Source organism: Morone saxatilis, unplaced genomic scaffold, assembly GCF_004916995.1.
Source record: "Morone saxatilis isolate NCDOM2014 unplaced genomic scaffold, NCSU_SB_2.0 Contig0, whole genome shotgun sequence".
Lineage (NCBI taxonomy): Eukaryota > Metazoa > Chordata > Actinopteri > Moronidae > Morone > Morone saxatilis.
Window position 1 is genome coordinate 17478235 of NW_023339650.1, and position 19511 is coordinate 17497745.

General features: G+C 40.8%; 1 protein-coding gene across 2 annotated transcripts in view; it reads left to right on the forward strand.

The window, feature by feature from the left end:
- Positions 1–19511, forward strand: part of dpp6a (dipeptidyl-peptidase 6a) — a 122746-nt gene that overhangs the window by 38837 nt on the left and 64398 nt on the right. Inside the window, exon 1 of one of the 2 annotated variants that reach the window (XM_035682114.1) lies at positions 2877–3097. The exons of the other annotated variant lie outside the window; for it this stretch is intronic. Within the exon in view, the coding sequence (XP_035538007.1) occupies positions 3044–3097 (54 nt within the window). The 5' untranslated portion in view covers positions 2877–3043. Of the gene's footprint in view, positions 1–2876; positions 3098–19511 lie in introns of those variants that run through there. 2 annotated transcript variants of the gene reach the window in all.

The window sequence follows — 19511 nt, forward strand, 5'->3', positions numbered from 1 at the left end:
TAAATAAGTATCAGAGATGTTTCTGAGTCAGTCAATCCACCTCTTGGCTGCACTGAAGCAACCTAAATATAAATTTGCGACTCAACATTTGCAGGGTTAATTGCAGACGCCTCTTTAACAATAGCAATTATATTTATCAACATAACCATCACCCAGTGGCCATGATTGTGTTTCCAGCAATTACAGAACTACAATCAGTGCCAAAATAATGCATCAGTGTATAGTATTTTAAGATTATGGCATGTATTGATTACGTTGAAGTTTTAATTAGGCAAAAGCGCTTCCAGTCCATTAGGTTGGCTGCTAGCTTGGCATTAGCAGTGAAATGATGAGGCAGAAGTGAGTGGATGGCTCCATCTGTTTGGGCACTGTCAGTCAGTTAATTCCTGACTTTCCAGGAATGTGTATTTAAACAGAGCCACCCCCAGAAACATTCATCACTGCCGCCGCGTGTCCATTTGTCAACATCAGAGACATGAGGTTTGTACACTCACTCTGTAACACAGCCACAATAAGGTGGTTACTGTGTTCTCGGCTGCCGCGGTCCGGCCACACAGCATCCGTCATAAGCCAATAGGGCTTTGGCCCAGAGTGGCCGTCATTATTTTGGAGCTGATTGATTGGCTGTTGAGAAGTCGTTCCAGTTTCATACATCATCGTCTTGATGGTAAACACAGGCTGAGTCGTTGGAGGAGGCTGCTAATGTAGTTTTGAGCCACAAGTGGACGGTGCTGCGAACACTGGGTGGGCCTTCATTCTTTTTCATGCGTCAAGAAACGGCAACACAACCTTTAGGTTTGGTGGCTTTGTATGGCAGAGCAGATCTAGTGGTAATACAGTAGCTTGTGAAATACAAAACCCTTTTCAATGGGTTTTCAGTCTGTCTAGCGGTGTGGCTAGACGAGTTTTGGTCTGTCTTGTGGTTGGTTGGGCAGTCCACCACTTTGGTCTAAACTGAAATGGTCCCCAGAGGATGACGCCTCTTGAGTGTAGTGAGCCCCTCGCTTTTCCTCTAGTGCCACTGTGAAGTTTAAATTTGTGTTTTTAGTGAACTGTCTCAACAACTATGGATCAATTGCCATGACATTTAATACAGACATTCATGTAGTCCTCTTAAGACAAAAGGGTCAAAATATCACTTTGTCCAGTACTTGTATGTAGTGCTAATAAGTCAAGTCAGTTTTATTAATTTCCAATATAGCAAGTCACATATTTGCCTCAAGGGGCTTTATAATCTCATCTCTCTTTACAAAGTGTACAACAACCTCTTTCTTTAGACCCCCGATTTGGATGTGCTGTAACTGCTAAATATCAGCTATTAACATTGATATGCATGCTGCTTGCGTAACTATAGAAAAAGTAGGTGTTCCTCGAAGTCAGCTCTCACTTTCAGTAGAATAACTAGCAATGCTATTGGTATTGATATAGCTCGCTGCAAACACATTTACAACACAGAGAAAACCTTCATTTGGGAACTGTCAAAACTTGGTTCATGCAAATGTAGGTTGAGTGAAAGTAAATGACATAACAAAATAACACCATGATATCCGTCCAAGGGTGTCGGACAGTAACATTTTTCCTCCGTGGCTGCCTTTTTGAAGGACAGGCCTTTTTCTGCCCGTTGTGCTCTGCTGGTCACATGAAGCACGACTGCAGATGTTCATTTGGGATTCCAGGGTAATTGACTTCACCGAGCTTCCACCTGATTTTAATTAACCGTGCAGCACGTTCGGTTGCAAACTTGCAATATTATGAGTCAAACTGGAGACTAAGGTATTAATTAGCATTAAGTACATCTCAGAGCAAATCAAGGTAAGTCATTTCCTCACAGTGTTTAATACCGATTGTACAACACTCTTTGTAGATATAATTAATTGAACAAGCCCCTGAAAAGAAGTTTGGTTCTTATCACGAAATGTAGACAACATGAGAGACTCCTTTCAGTACTGCTGCAGTAAACTGAATATTCCAATTATATTTCAGTCTCAAAGATTTAGTTAAAGACTGACTGAACTTTATTAAAGGCAGTTTTTGCCTCAGTCCTAACAAATTCCACTTTATTGAGACTACTTCAAGCCCTGGATCATAACTTTTTACAGCCACTCATGGCCTAAACATAATTTCAAACAATCTCAGTGTTATTACTTCTGCTGCTCCTGTATGAGTAATATTTAATCCTGTTACATTACATTCAAGCCACTTAGTGTTTCACTATTACTAATATATCAGTGCAGCAGCACATTAGTGTTTTGTCTCTAATCACAGCACGGAAGTTATGTAATGCAGAAATTGCTATATACAATTGCTGCAAGAAGACTTGCTGCTTTAATTTGTACTGGTCCAGTTTACCAGCAGCTTCACCACAGCATTGTGTCTGAAAAAATGAAGCCACATGGGACTTGATTTAATGAGATGGACCTTTTTGTTTTGTAATAAATATGAATAAACTATGAGAATCGTCGATATTTCCCACTGTATGTGATTGCAATAGTGTTAGAACGGCCTTCTGGTTGCAAATTAATATTGTATGAGCTTTTATTCCTCATGAATTCAGCATTAAAGTTTCAGCGCTTAATTTCAATGTGCATTTTTAATTGATATCCACTCACGCTGCAACACGCGGGCCCCCACTCGCACGCACTGACTCGCGAGCCAATGCGTGTGTGTGTGTGCGTGGGCGCACGCGGAGTCCCGCATCAAGCGTTTAAAGAAGAGATGCGTGTCTCTCTCTCTCTCTCTCTCTCTCTCTGCTGTCTGCTCCTCCTCTTCTCTTTCGCTTCCACTGAGAGTCTTTTTGCCTTTTCTCATCTTGAGCAGCGCGTCCTTCCACCACTTGTTATTTCACACCTTGGCCACCGCAAACGCAGCCTGTGGGCGCCGCGAATAGAGACAGTCTCCTCATTCCTGTGCCTACCGGTCTCTGCTGCACCGGTGTGTCTTTCTATATTTGCATTTTTTTGGTGTTTGTGTGTGTGTGTTGTTGTGTGTGTGTGTGTGTTCCTCCTGCCGGGGAAACAACAGTTTCTCCCAGCTGTAGGGAACCATGACCACGGCGAAGGAAGGCAATGCACCGAAAACGGCTCAACAGCAAGAGCAGGTACCGATGAGCTTTTCTCTCACTTCTCACCTCGCATATTATAATCCACATTAACCTGTGTCCTCCCTGCTCTGGTTGGCCAACACTGAGCAGTATTTGCATGCAGCACTGCGGTTACTTTTTCTGACCGCTTGTAATGGTGTGTTGGTGGGGGAAAAAGGACAATTTGGTAAGCCTACGCTCGTTAATGGACGTTTGCGCTCGGGAGTCAATTGGTGATAGCCGGGGCTGTGCTATCAGTTCATCACGACTGGAGGTTTTTTTTTTTTTTTCCAGCCTCGCAGGTTGTGATCATCATCATTCAGCAGTGATCATTATTCAGTGACTTTACGCACGGGAGACAACGAGCAGTTTGTGTTTTCCATTACATCCTGCGCGCTTCACCTTGCAGCAGGACACGCAAATCAGCTCAGTTAGACCAACTTGAATCAGATTGTGCATTTGTAAAGGCCTGCGAATGTGCCACTGGGGTTCACATCAACAGTTTTAATCGCATTTCAATAAACATGTCCTGCCCGCGCTCTCTACCTGTCTATTAAAAAAATGGCTTTAAGGCGTCTGACCCCTTCAGGAAAGCTGGCGTTGAACTGTGTCTCCAGTCTGAAGGCTGAAAACACTGTTGCATTTCAGTGTGGTGCAGGGTGGCTATCCTCTGTTTTCTTTGCAACCACCATCATTCAGTCAGTGATGATGGAGCATCTGTTGACCCACCTCCACAGAGGTACAAGAGCCTTAATGATGGAAGAAACAGTGGAGTTTATTTTGGAGTAATAATATTTCATGTTCTGGAGGAAAAAAAAAACGACCACGCAATTTTTATTTTGCTTTGTTAATGTCAGGGTTGATAAATAATACTCCTCCTACAGTGGAGAGAGAGGGAATTGGAACAATAATGTAATTTTGTACTGACTGACAGCTTTAAAGAAGGTTCCCACAGGTACGGGAAATCTTTAGGAGTTTGTGCACTAGATATTAAAAACTTGGCACATGTCATATTAATATATAACAATATAGTGCCTACAGCAATACCATACTATACTAATGTCTCTGATGCATACTGATATTAATATACAGTAGCAACAGTTTTTATTCTGTCATTATACAATCCAGTCGACTGTATAACGACTCTACTTCTGGTCTCTATCCTGTTTTACCGTGATCTTATTTTCAGACCTTGAACTTTACAATACAAGACTTTGAAGGTCATATATGCCTGTGAATTTGCGAGTGTGGTAACACACCTTTATACTGCCGTTACATGTTGAGCCTGCTGCTCACAGTCTCATACAAGAATAAGGTTTTTTTGTCAAGTTTTTCTTGTTTCAAGCCAGTCTATCAATACCAACTGTAACTCTGAGATGGCATCTGTCACTGCTAGCCTCTACCTGTTAGCTGCACCTATCGAAAGATGACGGAAAAGGTGAGAGGGACACTGTGCTTTATCCTGCCAAGCAGACAATCTTCCCCCGCTGTGATTCAGCTGCAGACTGTCAGTCACACTCTTGGAGGCGGCCAAAGGTCTGCCAGTCCCACCCTGCATATTCTGCATAAATATCTTTGGGTTAAGACTGTTGGTTGGAAAAAACAGGTAATTTAAAGACATCACCTTTAGCTCGGATGAGCATTTTGTAGACATTTTTTATTATTATTTTTTTTTTTCAAACTAATCAATCTGATACAATTTAGTTTTTACTTATTCACTTACATACACATTTATAGTGTGATGAATACTTAGTTTATGGTATTTGCTGCACTAGGTATTTGTTATATCAATTCAGTCATTTCATTTTACGAATTTAGAGCAAAATTGATACTTAAAACCTGCAAAAACCTTTTTTGTAATTACTGACAAGATTAGAGAGCCGGTGATGCTGGAAGACCAGTAAATAGTAAATGGTGGCTGTCAGTGGATTTTCTTGAGGAGTGACGCTCCAGCAAAGTGAAAAATTGCTTCAAGCACATTAGGTTGTAAAACCAGCAATGTAACACAGGCAAACACATTGCACCTGGTGTACTTGGACATACAGACGCACAAACATACACAGCCGCTGTGATTACGTGAGGTCCTGTTGTGGCCTCCTGATTGATGGTCTGCTGGCAGGGCTTCTGGTCCAGGGACAGAGGACGGAGATAGAGGGCAGCTCACCAGAGATAGCAAGAGCAGTCCTCCAGTAATCAGCTAGATGCAGCGCAGAGAGAGTCACACCACTAACCCTCATTACTGCAACAGGGTGAAGGTTCTCAAGGTGTGAAAGGTCGAGTCAGGGTCAGGTTGCAGTAATGCACTTACAGAGGTGAGACACTTTGGACTTGAAGTGACTAATGTAGCACTTTTTAGTTGTCAAAATACATTAATCTTTAACTAATTGCAAAGAGTGCTGTATAGGGTGGTTTTTTTCCATGAGCCTAAGAACTGGCGATTGTAGATGTATTCACACAGGTGTGTGTGTGTGTGTGTGTGTGCTGTGCGAAGTGGGCTGGAGGAGTGATGAGAAAAGTTACCCGGTTTGTTTTTTTCACCTGCCACTACCAAACCGACTCTTGGATGACTCACCAACCCAATGCTGTAATAAAGAGTATCGTGATAGGGAACGTGTGAATTTGGCACGCAAGTTTGTGCTTTAGTTGAATTCTGGAGCTTGATCACCAAAAAAGGACAAATGAAAACTTAAATAGCTTTGACTGTCTTGTCCTTTTGGTATCCTTTATCTCATAAACTCACTGTCTTGGTAAATGTTTGTGTGCTGTGGGCAGTTTTAGCAGTAGTGTCAGATTGTATGAGTAATTGAGATTCTCCAAATTCAGATTTCTCAGTTATTTCTTGCAGCCATTTTGGGACCAGTGCAGCTTTAAACGCGGGATCACAGCACCCAGTATTTAATGGGGGAAACTTCTGCAGACGCCTCCACCATCCAGCCCAATAATCTGCCTTTTTACGTTCTTTTCACATTCTGTGTGACTTGCATTCTCAGGAAGCCTAAGTGGGTAATGCATGCTAAAGTGAGAGACTTAGATACTGTGAGAGCCGAGCTGAGAGGCAAGGTCTGCCCTGTTAAAGTTGATTTTGTAGCATCTCATAGTAGCAGAGCAGTAAAGGACTTTGGAAGGATTCAAAGCCAAAACCTCAGATCAGGCCATCAAGGCAGCTTGAGCAGAGAAGCCTGCGGGTGTTCCTGAACAGAATAGACACCCAGAGAAGGTATTAATCATTGACAGACTGTAGCATGGGTAGGATTGTAGGTCTTTCTTACTTTGTAGCTTTTTGTTACTTCTGAGTTATTTTTTCCCTTAGCTTTTGTGATACATAAGTATGCTGGAAAGAGCTGTAGCTGTTTACCCTTTTAGACTCTTATCTGGCAGGTGACTTGAGGGATCTTGCATCGTTATATGTACCAGAGAAAGCACATGGCGGTATACATCCTCACCAGGTCAAAAGACTACAGTACAGGGGAATTAACTATTACAAATTTAGGGGTATAAAATCCCTTCTGGCTCAAAAAAGTATAGCATATTTGTTTAGTTCCTATTTATTTATACAGTATACTTATGTTTCGTCTAAGATACTATGATACCTTCTTAGTAACCTCAATGCACTCGATGTCATATAAATCCTAAATAAGGTTTCCGATGATGCGCTCTTGTCAAATATTGATAAAATGTTGTTTATTTGAAACGGTACCTGTCTGCAATGAGCTGATAAATTCAAGCATAAAATGTGAAGATGCTGACTTCAAAGTTAAACCAAAAAATCGACAAGAGGAAAAAGTCAGACGGGAACATGCTCTTTCAAGATGGTGAAAGCTTTAAATATTGTATTATTGATTGTATTTAACTTGAACATTTTAGGTTTTTTTGTGTGTCATCTTGCACTGAGAAAACAAGTGTTGGTTTTAATCAGCCGTGTTTTGTTTCATTCACCTCGCTGTGGTAGAGCTGCTGCCTCAGTGGCCTGCTGATGAATAGCTCAAGTGATAAGTGCTTAAACAGATGTTAATTAAAGTAGCAACTTGCACACAAAACACAGTGGAACGACGAAGAATCATCTGCACGGCACCTGCTATGCTTTTGTGTTTTTGCATGAATTTGCCTGCAGTATATTCTGTACACCATCGCAGCAGCAGTGATTTCCCTTTTACAAATTGGTGTATCTGTGCGTTTGTATCTGTTGATCCAGAAGTGCCACTGTTCATCAACCTGTCTAATGTCACTAATATAGACTCATCTTCTTTACAAAAGCCAATTCATTGGTAATGTAATAAGTGGTCCATTGTGAAGGTGACCAAAACCTTTGGCCATATTAGGTGTAAAGGTCATCTGTTGGTCAGCCAGGAAGTCCCATAACAGGAGGCCGGTCACACATTTAAAACATTTTGTGGCAATATCAGTTCACTTTAATGAAATGGTGGTCATTAGTAGATTCACTTAGGTTCAATTTTAGTGATCTTTGATAACTAATTCATCTTGGCAGTGTTTAGCTTTTAGCTAAGCTAAGCCATAGTCTAGTTTTATTTAAAGGACTGGTGTGCAGGATTTAGTTGTATCTAGCTGTAGTTGTGCCCTCACCTCACCCTCCCTTTTCAAGCAGGTAAGAGAAACTACAGTGGCCGGAACTCGCGGAAAATGTGAATAGCCCTACCTAGAGCCAGTGGTTGGTTTGTCCATTCTGGGCTACTGTAGAAACGATTGCTATTATTAGGTGATTATACACTAATAAAAACATACCAATGAATATTATCTTCCATTTTTGCCAATAGATCCCCCTAAATGTTACACACTGGACCTTTAACCTCTTCTGTTGGAGAATCAACAGCTCTGCAAAAGAGGAATGGTTTGCTCTGTGTGAACGCATTATCACATAAGCAGACAAGGTAACCAGCTTGCAAGGTCTGAGAGGTTTTGTTCCAACATTTAATTCAATAAATAACTCTTTACTGAATGGAATCATGTACAATATAGAAAACAAAATGCCAGGAAGAGTAAATGCCTAGTACAGAGAAAATACAAATAAACCAAGAGCTGTGACTAGCACTAGGATGTGACCAAGCTGGTTATGTTTTTAGCAGTTAGCTCATCATGCACTAGACCATATGGCCCTGCGAGTTGTCCCTAAATCGCCAAACTTTTAGGAAGAGACTGGACCACCACCTTTTTCCCCAGTGTGAGAAATTCTGCATAAGAAAGCAAAATGCTGAAAATGTAAATTGCAAAAAAAAAAAGAAAATGAAACTTTACCCATCTCCCAAGAGTTTTACATATGTATGAGGTATATAGAACTCATCTCTGTATCTTCTCTGCATAATTAGAATTTTTGTTTCTCTTGCCAGGTACTAGCTATTTTGCTTCCAACTCAGACTGACAGTATATTTCCTTTCGGCAATACACAGATTTAATTTGAAACCACACAACTGCACCTTTGCTCGTAGCTAACATGTTGCTAGGTCATCTACTGTTATCACAGGTACTCCAGTTTTTTTTTCCCCCTGTAACTGTGTTGTACCTTTTCAGCACAGTCACTTGTTAACGAGAGAGATAAGCTGCCTGGCCAAAATAGGTTCTGGAAAAGCAAAGAGTGACGAGATGATTCACTTTTGGAATGCAAATAGATAATAGGCCAATTCCTCGTGTTTGCTGAGTGCCCTTGACTGATAAGAGGGAATGGAAGATTGATTTAAAGGAGAATTGGATGCCCCTAATGTTTTTACCATAGTTCATCTTAAGGGCAATTATGAACAATCAAGCCGTGATGTTGGGGTCTGAAGTGGAGATTAGAGGCAAGATTGCCAGGCAGCCACCGCAGCGATTCATCATGATTGTTGTCATGATTTAAATGTTCTTTGCCGAAATGGCTTATAACGCGTGGGAGGCGGTTGCTTTAATAAAGCAATAAATATTCAGTGTTTGGAGCAACGGTCAAACTAAATGTCAAGACAATCCTCCATCTCGCTAATAGTCGGTGTAGACATCAGGTGTGTGCGTGTCTGTTTGTGTGTCTGAGGCTATGTGAAAACACCTCAGGAGGAGTTTCCAAACGGTGTGTAAAACCGCCTCATTTAGGAAAAGGTCAGCATTTTTCCCTGTCAGGTATCTTCCTTTGTTGTATTCTAATTGTGTCTCTAAGCTATGGAAGTCAGCACAGAATATGCATATAGATCCCATTAAACACTGTGCAGGTTTTTTTTATATCAACCTGAGTGGTCATATTTCCATAAATTAAGCAGCTTGCCAAGAGTTTTAAACCAAAGCTTACTTTCCTCTCTCTCGTATTCAGGCAAAAAGCATGGTTTCATGAGGAGTTAAATAAGCTAAATGCATTTAGAATATTTTCTGCCAGAATATATATTTTTATAGATAACGTACAGTTTGTTTTTGAACCAGAAACTTCCTGTCCGTGGTTGCATGAGCATTTTATACGCTGAGCGAAAATAGTGAGCAAGTGAGATTAATCATGCTTCAGGCTGTCAGGGGTGTGTCAGCCTGTATCTGTGTCTGTGCACCATATATAGCATGTGTGGATCAGCGTGTTAATGTCTTTGTATTCTCGTCTTTGTTTGCGTGTGTTTATCTGCGTCTTGCCTCAGTCCATTCGAGCTGTGTTTTCTGGCCTTATCGACCTTCTGTAATTAGGGGCCCAGAGCTGTGGAGCAGGAAGGCGATCAGGAGCCGCCATGTTCTGCTGAGCCTCTAATTGAAACGTTGAGCATTGCCAGGTCCACCATCGTCCCTCCCTCGGGTCCTGCTGTCGTCTCGGCGCCACCTCCACGTCGGTGACAAACATTCAGGAGAGCGAGCGCTAGTCGCAAACGATAAGCAGGTAATTGCCTGTAGGCTCAGATGCGAATTAGGAGGAGCTGGTGCTCCAGCTTCATTGGACATGCTGCTAGGGGGTGTTTGTGCCTGTGTCGGGGGCGTCTGACAGCTCAAAGTGATACACACAACTGAGGTGAACTTGGAATGTCATTAGCTTTGTCTTATTTAAGCTGTGGGTTTAGACTTTGTCCTTAATGTCTCATATAGGTTGTTAAAATCTGGAGTTGTATCTTTTCTTTAAAAATAGATACAAATGAACAACAAATTCCTCCCTCAGTTACTTTAGTCATGAAAATTGCTCAATGAGCCAGCACATAGACCACTCACTAGCCTGCAGGAGGCTAAAGGCTGTGCCCAAGTCTTGGCATCTGGCTGCTCAGCTAGAGGAATGAGCTTGCTTTTCAGAGCCTGGCATAGTCTTCCTACCAGTGTTCCTGCTGACATTTATCGCCTCGAACCTTTAGTGTTATTGTTATGGCTGCAATAATTCTCAACACCGCAGAATACTGATGGCGCTCCAAATTGACCAACTGGAGGATTTTAATGTGACAGCTCATCACATTATGGTGATGGGAGCGTGGAAGTAGGCGGCCCGCTGCAATATCATCTTTCTCTACTTGAAAAGCACACGTCGCTGTCATCTGTCTGACAGTCAGGCAGTCCAGGACAGAGCTGACAACATATCTGCTGGCATTCAGCCTACTCCTGCTTCCTCCAGCTATAAAAAATAAGTCTGGGTGGAAGGGAATTGGTCAGAGGCGACAATGTCAACCCCCTGCTGATTTTCCACGCTCAAAATATTGGCAGCCATTACATGTCTCCTCAGTGGTGTTTAGTGGCCATCCCTGATATACTGACTTTCATCATGACATTTGCTGGGCACACTCCAAACACCCAGCAGCAGCCTAGTTTCTATGGAGATGCTGTAGCTCAGTATGCAGCTTAGTACAAAGAAAACACACACAGATTAAAACAAACGAAGTGAGTGTGGGAAAATGATATTAATTCAGTAATTGTGTCACCATCTTGTTTATGCTTTTCCTTTGTTAACTAGTGACTGAAATTGAATCAAATGCTCAGCTAATGTGCGTCTCATTCTGGCAAATGAGCATGTAGCCCTAATTTCAGAGTGTTCCAGCAAATGAGCGTCCGACTTTGTTCGAACATCAAACACCACAGGAAGCTTGATTGGGGCTTTTGATTTGGCTATTGTTCTGCTGATATGAAAATGTGGTACATTGGCACTTTGCTGGAATTGGCATTCCACGCAGGGCGCTAATTACTACAGAAAGCCAGTCCCACACACACTTTAAAGTGTTTTCATAATCTATTCATTCCCTGGAAAAGCTGCAATTCATAGCCTGATGGAATGTGTGTAGACAAGTCGATTACAAAATAGAGAATTATGTGCTATTCCAAAGAGTTAGCTTTGTTTGAAAAATCTTTTTCTTTCCTTTTTTTAAATAACCTACTTAAGTAATCACCCTGACAGAACAAATAATTAATTTGCATTATACGATCAAGCAGAGATACTTAAAGAGATATTCTACATTAACTGGCAGTTACACAGCATGATTGAATCTTCCTTCTTTACCATTTTGGAGATTAGAAGTCCACGCAGTCCCTGGGTTTGCACTCTGGAGTTTATTATCTCATTTCAGTGATCCTCAGGGTGCTGTCAATTGCCACTGAATTATATGCTCTACCCCTGCTTATATTGGTGAAATACAGGTTCTCCCCCACTCAAGTCATTTGCTATCTTTTCAAAGAAGACGAAAAAAAGACTACACTCCTGGGTAACCTTTTAGTATGTATGAAGCTTAGAAAGCTATTCAGTGACTTATTATATCACAGATTTATTATCAGCTGTCACTGACCCCTGAGTTGCTTCAGGCCAATAAGATATCAAAATTAACAGTAATGGTTACACTTGAGTGATTCCACTGTGAGTAGGGAACGCTTTCTTTCTTAAAGTTATTGATCTCTCAGACCTTAGCGCGCTCATTCAAATACCTGGTACATTTGATCTCTATTTTAAAGAATGTATAATTATCACATATACATGAAGACGTTGAAAGTTGGAATGAACTTTAACAAACTGTATTTGGGAAAAAACATTAAATCTTAAAGGAGCCAATTAAATACTACTTTTGAAGCGCCTACTTGATTGAAGCTCACATGTGCTCACCATGCCGTAGGGGTGTAGCATTTCACTCAAATCCTCGCATCTTGTCAATAAGAACAAATTATATCACAAATAAATAACACACACTTATAATGCTCCATCATAATAGTCTGACCTGTTGGTAATTCCTGAACAACAGTCGCTTGATCTCGTTTATATAGGGCAGGCACGACAGATGCACATGTGAAAGCACATTGTGGCGGGAAAGGTCCTATCTAGAGCCAGTCTTTGGTTTGTCCGTTCTAGGCTACTGTAGAATGATAGCGGTTCATAACGGCCTCCATGGGAGAGGATCCACTCCTTTTGTAGATAAAAATGGCTCATTCTAAGGTGACAAAAACAGAACAATTCTTATATTCCGATGATCATACACTAATGAAAGAAAAAAACTATGAATATAATAATTAATTTCTCCCAGTACATCCTTCTAAATGGAACACATTGGACGTTTAAACAAACTGTAGAATGTATTTTAAGTAATTGGGAGAACCTGTAATTTTACATAGGAAGACCACAGTCGGTTTGGTTTCTGTGTTGTGGAGGCAACATAACATTCTTATGTTGTGATAGGATTTGAATCGGAGGACACGCTCTTGCAAGCGAAAACAATTGGCTTCGATAAGTGAACAGCATCTTAGAGCTTCTCTGGCGCGTTTTTGCCAATAGGGAACAAAGAACATGTTGAAAATCAATTTCATCACACTGAGAAAGTGTATGCTGATGCCTTCTTTGTGGCAACATAATGCATTAGAGAGCATTAGTGCATTAAAACCATTGAACAGGAGCTTTCCCAATGTGTTTCACACTGACTGGGTGCCAACGATTTTCAGTGGACCTTTTTTTAAAAGCAGTTTGAATGAGTGTTTATATGTTTTAATTGTGTACAGAGCTAGCTGTGTGTAGCTGTGTTGTAAAGAAAGGAGCAAGCAAGAGTGATGGCATGACAATAAACAGCGAAGTCTGAGTCATAACTGTTTATGCCCAGACTTAATGAATACGTTCGGTGCCAGAGGGAACATAGAGCATGACGCTTTTGCAAACAGAAATTCAAGGAAACGCACTCACTCACTTTCCTGTTCATCAGTCTTTTTTTTACCTCTGGCTCCGCTAGCATGGCTTCAAAGTTATCTTTGACAACCAGATCCCATGTTTGATTTGAACATGATGGACAAACACTAGCACTTTCATCTCTCTTTTTATAATAGTGTGACCGTGTTCTTTTTTTATGTTTTAACTCAGAGATTAACAATGTGATGTGCTCCTTACCTCAGGACAAATTGGAACATTTGAAAGAATAGCAGGCATACTGATACCTTATTGATGTCTATAATAATAATAAATTAGGACGTTCACCCTTGACATTGTACATTAGAATTTCAACATATGACTTCGTAAGTATGCTGCATTTATTCTCTGTGTTGATACAAACTTTATTTGTGCCAAAAGCATGTTTTATAAAACACAATGTTGTTGACAAAATGTCAAACATGCATTTTCAAATTTTTTGACATTTGCCCTTTTGGCACAACCCAATAGTATAAATAAAGAATAGTTATGTCAAGAGAAACTGCATCCATTGGCTCTCTTTTTAATAATTGACTTCCTTGGCTTACTAGCTTACAGTTCTCTCAGACATCTCTTCAGGTCGAGGGGGCCAGTGTGCCTCAGCCAAAACCACCCAAAATCTCAACCACAGCCTGAGAAAGTTTCCTCTGTAAACCTTTCTAACTCTAAGTTGACTCTGTGCTGATCACACTTGGGATGAACCCACAAAGAACCTGTGCTGCATTTTAATTGGGTTTCACTCCAATTTCAGTAGTGGTGAGAAGCAATTTTATATGTGCAGAGTTGTTTAGCTGTTTTACAACACTGTACTCAGTATTTTCTAAAAGGCTTTACATGGACATCGACAACACATTAGTTTTTTTTCTAATGTGCTTCCTACGTGTAAACATTTCATTCTAAATTCTCAAAATCTGCCACTCTTGTGGGGTGTTCCCAGTCTGCAGTGGTCAGTACCTATCAAAAGTGGTCCAAGGTAGGAAAAGCAGTGAACTGGCGACAGGGTCATGGGTGGCCAAGGCTCACTGATGCACGCAGGGAGAGAGGGCTGACCCGTGTGGTCCGATCGGTGTATGTTATAATCTTATCAAGTTTCAAACCAGTATTACAGCTCACGTTAACCCACAAATGTACCGAGCCGGCCCTGTGTTCTCGTTTGATGATAAGCCCCTGCAGTGCAGAAAGTCAGGGTCTCTCTGTTCACCCCACATATCAGTACAGGGTCACTGCTTTGCTGCCTGGGGATTCTTATTGGACAATAATAGTGTCTGAGATACCCAGCAGGTGCCTGAATAAACCCCCTAATAGAGCAATTATTCTCAAACAAAAGGTCACCTCAGGCGTGACGACAGGCCCGGAAATCAATAAAGCTCCCAATTACGACCGGAGCACAGGGCCTATATTTGGTCTCCGGCCGCCAGCCATCCAGGAGATCAGATTTCAAGGCAACCTCATTCCCTCAGTACGTCTTTGAGATTAAGTTACCAAATTTTATTTCAGGAGTCTTTGCTTCTCCCCCTTTTAAAAATGCATAAATGACTTGGGCCCTTCTGAAGTGGTCTCCTTGATAGCAGACACCCAGGGAGTAATGTGGCCTTCCCTTTCTTAGCTCACATAAAAGATTACAATTCCCTCTCTTCAGAAGGAATGTTTAAGCCTTTTAGTTTCATTTTGCAAGGGAGTCCTGAGAACAAATTACATATACACCAGATCACAACAAGAACATTCATTTACTCGAAACAACCATCACACACACAAAAACAAAACTATCACAAATGTTATTAGAAATAAAAACTAGTAAAGCTTTTAAAGTCTCTAATAGGAATGAGTGTCTCTAACTTCAAGCTGTGTAAAGCAGTACGCTACTGGAAACCGGAGTTGAGTTCAGGTCTTGTTCAGTGAATCAAATGGCACTGTGGTGGACAGCATCCAGTGGTTTAAGGGTGGTGGCTGCAGCATGAGCATCCAGGATATCTCTATAACCTAATGTATACAGTATGGTGCACTGTATAAAATGTTTTTTTGTGTTCTGCAAGCTCTGTTTGGGTGCAATTTAAATGTTTAATTTTGATGTGCAAGATGTTCAACATGAGATCTCTAAGACAACTTGTTGTCCAACCAAATTCCTAATAGTGTTTATAATGCTGGTGCAACTAAAGGTGCAACTAAAACAGACAGTTTTGTGTCACAACGGCTGAAACATTCTTGTTTTTACAAGAAAAGATCCTCAAGTTGCATACTTAGAATCGATGTTGAAAGTGGGTGATGGGCTCTTTGATGGCACACAATGGAACTTGAAAAAGAGATTGAGATTGTTTCCCAAAAGTGAATGTGCACGAAGGCTCTGAAACATAAAACGTCAACTGTGTCACTGGACCTACATTTGCACTCTGAGGGACACTTTCTCACCACCATTATGAGAAGCATGATGTAGCAACAGTCTCCCACTTTATTACCTGTAATTTCACCGGGAGTGTTTTTTGAATACAGACAGCATCCTGACGATAAAACAAGATGTATTATCTACACGGACCTGAGAGTGGACGGTAAAGATACATCTCCTCGGCTGCCTGAACACATCACAATGTGTGTGATTCTCCGCGGCTGGACCTAATGTACTTTTCCCCCCTATTGCAGGGGCAACATTGATTTTAAGAGAATGGTCTGTGGGCTGGCTGGTTGAGCAAGCTATTAGAGTTTAGTGCAAGCCTTTTCATTCAAGGTCATGACCAAACTAAATTTGTACTGGACTAAATCAGAAGAAGTGCTGCACTTACTCCAAGGATATGTCAGTTGGCTACAAAATCATTACACTGGCAACCAGCATTCCCTCTTGGTTGTTGAATGCAGTTTTTTTCTGCATGCTGTAATTTTGATGTTGCATACCCTATAAGACTTTAGAACTTATGAAACACATTTTGTCTAAACAACAATAATGCGTTATTAAGTTAAAGGTACCTTTCTGCATCTATCCTTGAATATTCAGAGTCCTAATCCATCCTTATGCGGTCAATGTTTTTTTGTGTGTCTAGAGAAATAGTTACCTTGTTCCTCTCCGGCAGTAAGTTTGACAACTGGTTGACAACTTTCCAATAAGTAGTTTGCGAGTCTGTGTTCTTAAAAGAACAATTGAAACTGAAATGTTCTACCATTTCACTAATAATAATGTGTGTTGTTTTCTGATGGTGTCACAGCGGCGCTTAAAGGTGTAAGCGCTTCATTCCTTTATAACCAGTTTTATCATGGTTGACAGCAGGCAGAGCATTTTGCAACTCCTGTCTTTGGTTTAATGAATAGTTCTAATGTTAAACAAAAATGTTAAATCAAATCAATCACATCTTACCAGTTTTAAGCTCTTGCTTACTCTGCTTAAAGATCTGAGGGTTTGTTTACAATGAGAACTGGTGTGGTACAATTTGTAAAGTCCTTAGGACTAATTATTTTGTATTATTAAAAACTAGAACTACTTTAGATGTCAACCAAAACCTGGATAAATTAAAAACTAGAACTACTTTAGATGTCAACCAAAACCTGGATAAATTAAAAACCTGTCTATGTTACGAGAGTAAACTTACATTTAACCAAAAACTAATACAATTATGGATGGGCAATGAAAAAAAGAATTAAGCCACAAAATTAAGTTGTTATTTCAAATGTATGTTTTACTTGTTTACTGAATTGATTTCTCCGCTGTAAGTTGAACATAATGGCATAATTAGATGACAGTTTGACAAAGCAGCATCGATAGCTTTACCCTCTAGTAATTGACAGACTATTGACTCCAGTGCAAGAGGCATGAACAAAAACCTTGTTAACCATTTTTTTCCTGTGCATATTGACATCAGCATACACACGAGTGCATACAATGAGTACATGAGTCTTTCTTACAGTTTTCTCCTTTACCCGCTCCCGCCAGACACCTTTGGTTCATGACCTGCCTCGCAATTCTCCTCTCACCCTGTTCTATTCACTTTATTGTAGTAAAGGAGGAGAGGAGAGTTGCACTCCCCAACCCAATGACAACCATCGCTTAGATTTCTGAAACATTCTTGTGAGTATTGTATTTCCCTCTTCAGTCTGAGGGAGGAAAAATGGTTCTTTGCAACAAAAGCTTCTTCCTCATCCTACCAATATGTTTGAGACAATAATACACATTGTCTGGGATTTTGTACTGTATGTAATACTAACATTGAATGGGCAGTGAGTGTCACCATTGTCACCAGTTGTGGTTATGTCTTCATACCTAAATGGAAAATTGTCTTCCAACACAAACCACAGAAGCCCCTATAACCTTTGAAAATATGCTTATTTACTAGATAGAATTCCGACCAGGGTCTAACGCTTGTGCGTTAAGAAAGGGGCTGTAGCCTGGAGGCCTTTAGCTCAGCATAAAGCTCAGCATAAAGACTAGTGGCAGGATGTAAACTGGCACTGTCTAAAATCAAAAACACCTACCAACATCTACCAACAGGTCCCTTATTAACACGTCTTTTTCTGTTCAATTTGTGCACAAATCTAAATTTAAAAAATAAAGATTGTGATTAAAGGGGGAATTACATGCTGTAACTATTCCTTGGCTAACAACAGCTAGGTGTAGTGACTTCCCGGAGTCTTGTTGCAACAGTGAGGTTGCAAGGCAACCACTTTTGTAGCTGGAGACAGGAGTAATGAGTGGATGGATAAACTGCTGGTTAAGAAATAGCTACAGCACTTAGCACTTAACAGATTGCTTAAAGGTAGGCTAGCTATTGCCAGTAATGAAAATGAAAGTGTAATCTAACTCTCAGAAAGTGTTGAAAGCAAGCATTTAAACAAATTGTTTTCCTGGTAAGAAGAGTTTCATGTTAAGGCATCTGAGAACGCTTTGAGCTTACCTTTACTTATTGATGGATGCATTATCCTTATTTTAAAGAGATTAACTACGAGTTCTGTCTCTCTGTTCAGATTTGATGCACCCACGGAGGCTAATGCATACATTCCTCTTCTCTCTGACACACTCACAGGAGACACACCATCGACCTTTCTTTCCACTGTAGCTTGACAGGAGAGCAAACTGCTCCCCGCTTGTCAGTGAAGAGAGCACTTTCTCTGGGCTATTTTCAGGTGGAGGCAGCAGCCACGTAGAAGGTAGAAGGATGGGGCGAACAGGGACGGAAAGAAAGAAAGGAGGGCAGAGAATACACGTTTTTCTTTATTGAAAAATCAATTCTGCTTTTGTAGTGTTTCCACCTGATTCCTCATAATATTAAATTTAAAAAAAGCCTGCATCAGACACTTTGTTGTGGGGGTTATAAGTACTTTATTGGTTTGTTTGTGTGTGTTTACACTAGACTGACTTTAGTTTTGCACTGCATGTTGTCTTTTGGCTAATTATACTAATTGGGCTTCTCTTCAAATATAATTTCCATGATGTGAGGAACAAAATAAAAGGGAAGCTGAACTTGAGGCCTACTTACATGTGTATTTGTGAATGTGATACCTCGTGTAACTCACAGTGTCATCTGTCTGCATCTGGTCAGCTCTACTGCCTCACTGACAATCCTCCAGCCTCTGCATCAGGGCTCATTAGCTGCAGCCCAGTAAGCATGTCCGTCAGAGCCGACTGCCTCCTCCATCTCCGTTGTTTGCCGTGACTGTTTTGGCGTACCTGAGAATTCGTTCAGGATCACCGACTGGTTCATTGGTGGCTTTTGTTGGAGAATTATCCTTATTTCAGTGCATTCTCCTTGCCAGTAATTGTCTGCTCGGCAACTGAAGTGCCTGGCTCGAATTGAAATGTCAAGCTTTGTATCAGGAAATACGTGAAGAGACTCTATGGAGGAGCGTTAGCTGTAGTGGTGGGAGTGCTTGAACTATTAAAACTGTGTGATTATTATGACTGCTTGTATGTCAGTAGCATGATAAACTGGAGGGTGGTCAGCATGCAACAAGTAAAGGAAATGGTCCTGTGATTGTATCTCGAGACATTTAAGATTTTGCCTCAGAATTTTGCATTCTAATTTTATACTTTGTGGAGAAACTTTTCTGCATATTATATGCCTCCTTTACCTTCAGTTTTCTTTTAATGTAGGCACCGTTAGCAAAGCATGCCCTTCATCTTATGCATGGATAAACACAGCTTGCAGCAAGGTGTGCAAATACAGAAATGCAGTGAATCTTATCTGATAGGTTGATTAACATAAATGAGTACATAGAGACTTGTGCCAACCTTGTCTTCTTTCACAGAAGGTCCCGTCAACCTTGTATTGTCAAAACCTGGCTATATCTTAAACATATTTTAGTTCTATAAAAGAAACATGGGGATAGGAGGAATAACTTCTGCTTTTCAGTGTTTGAAGGTTATTTGTTGAAGGAGGGACA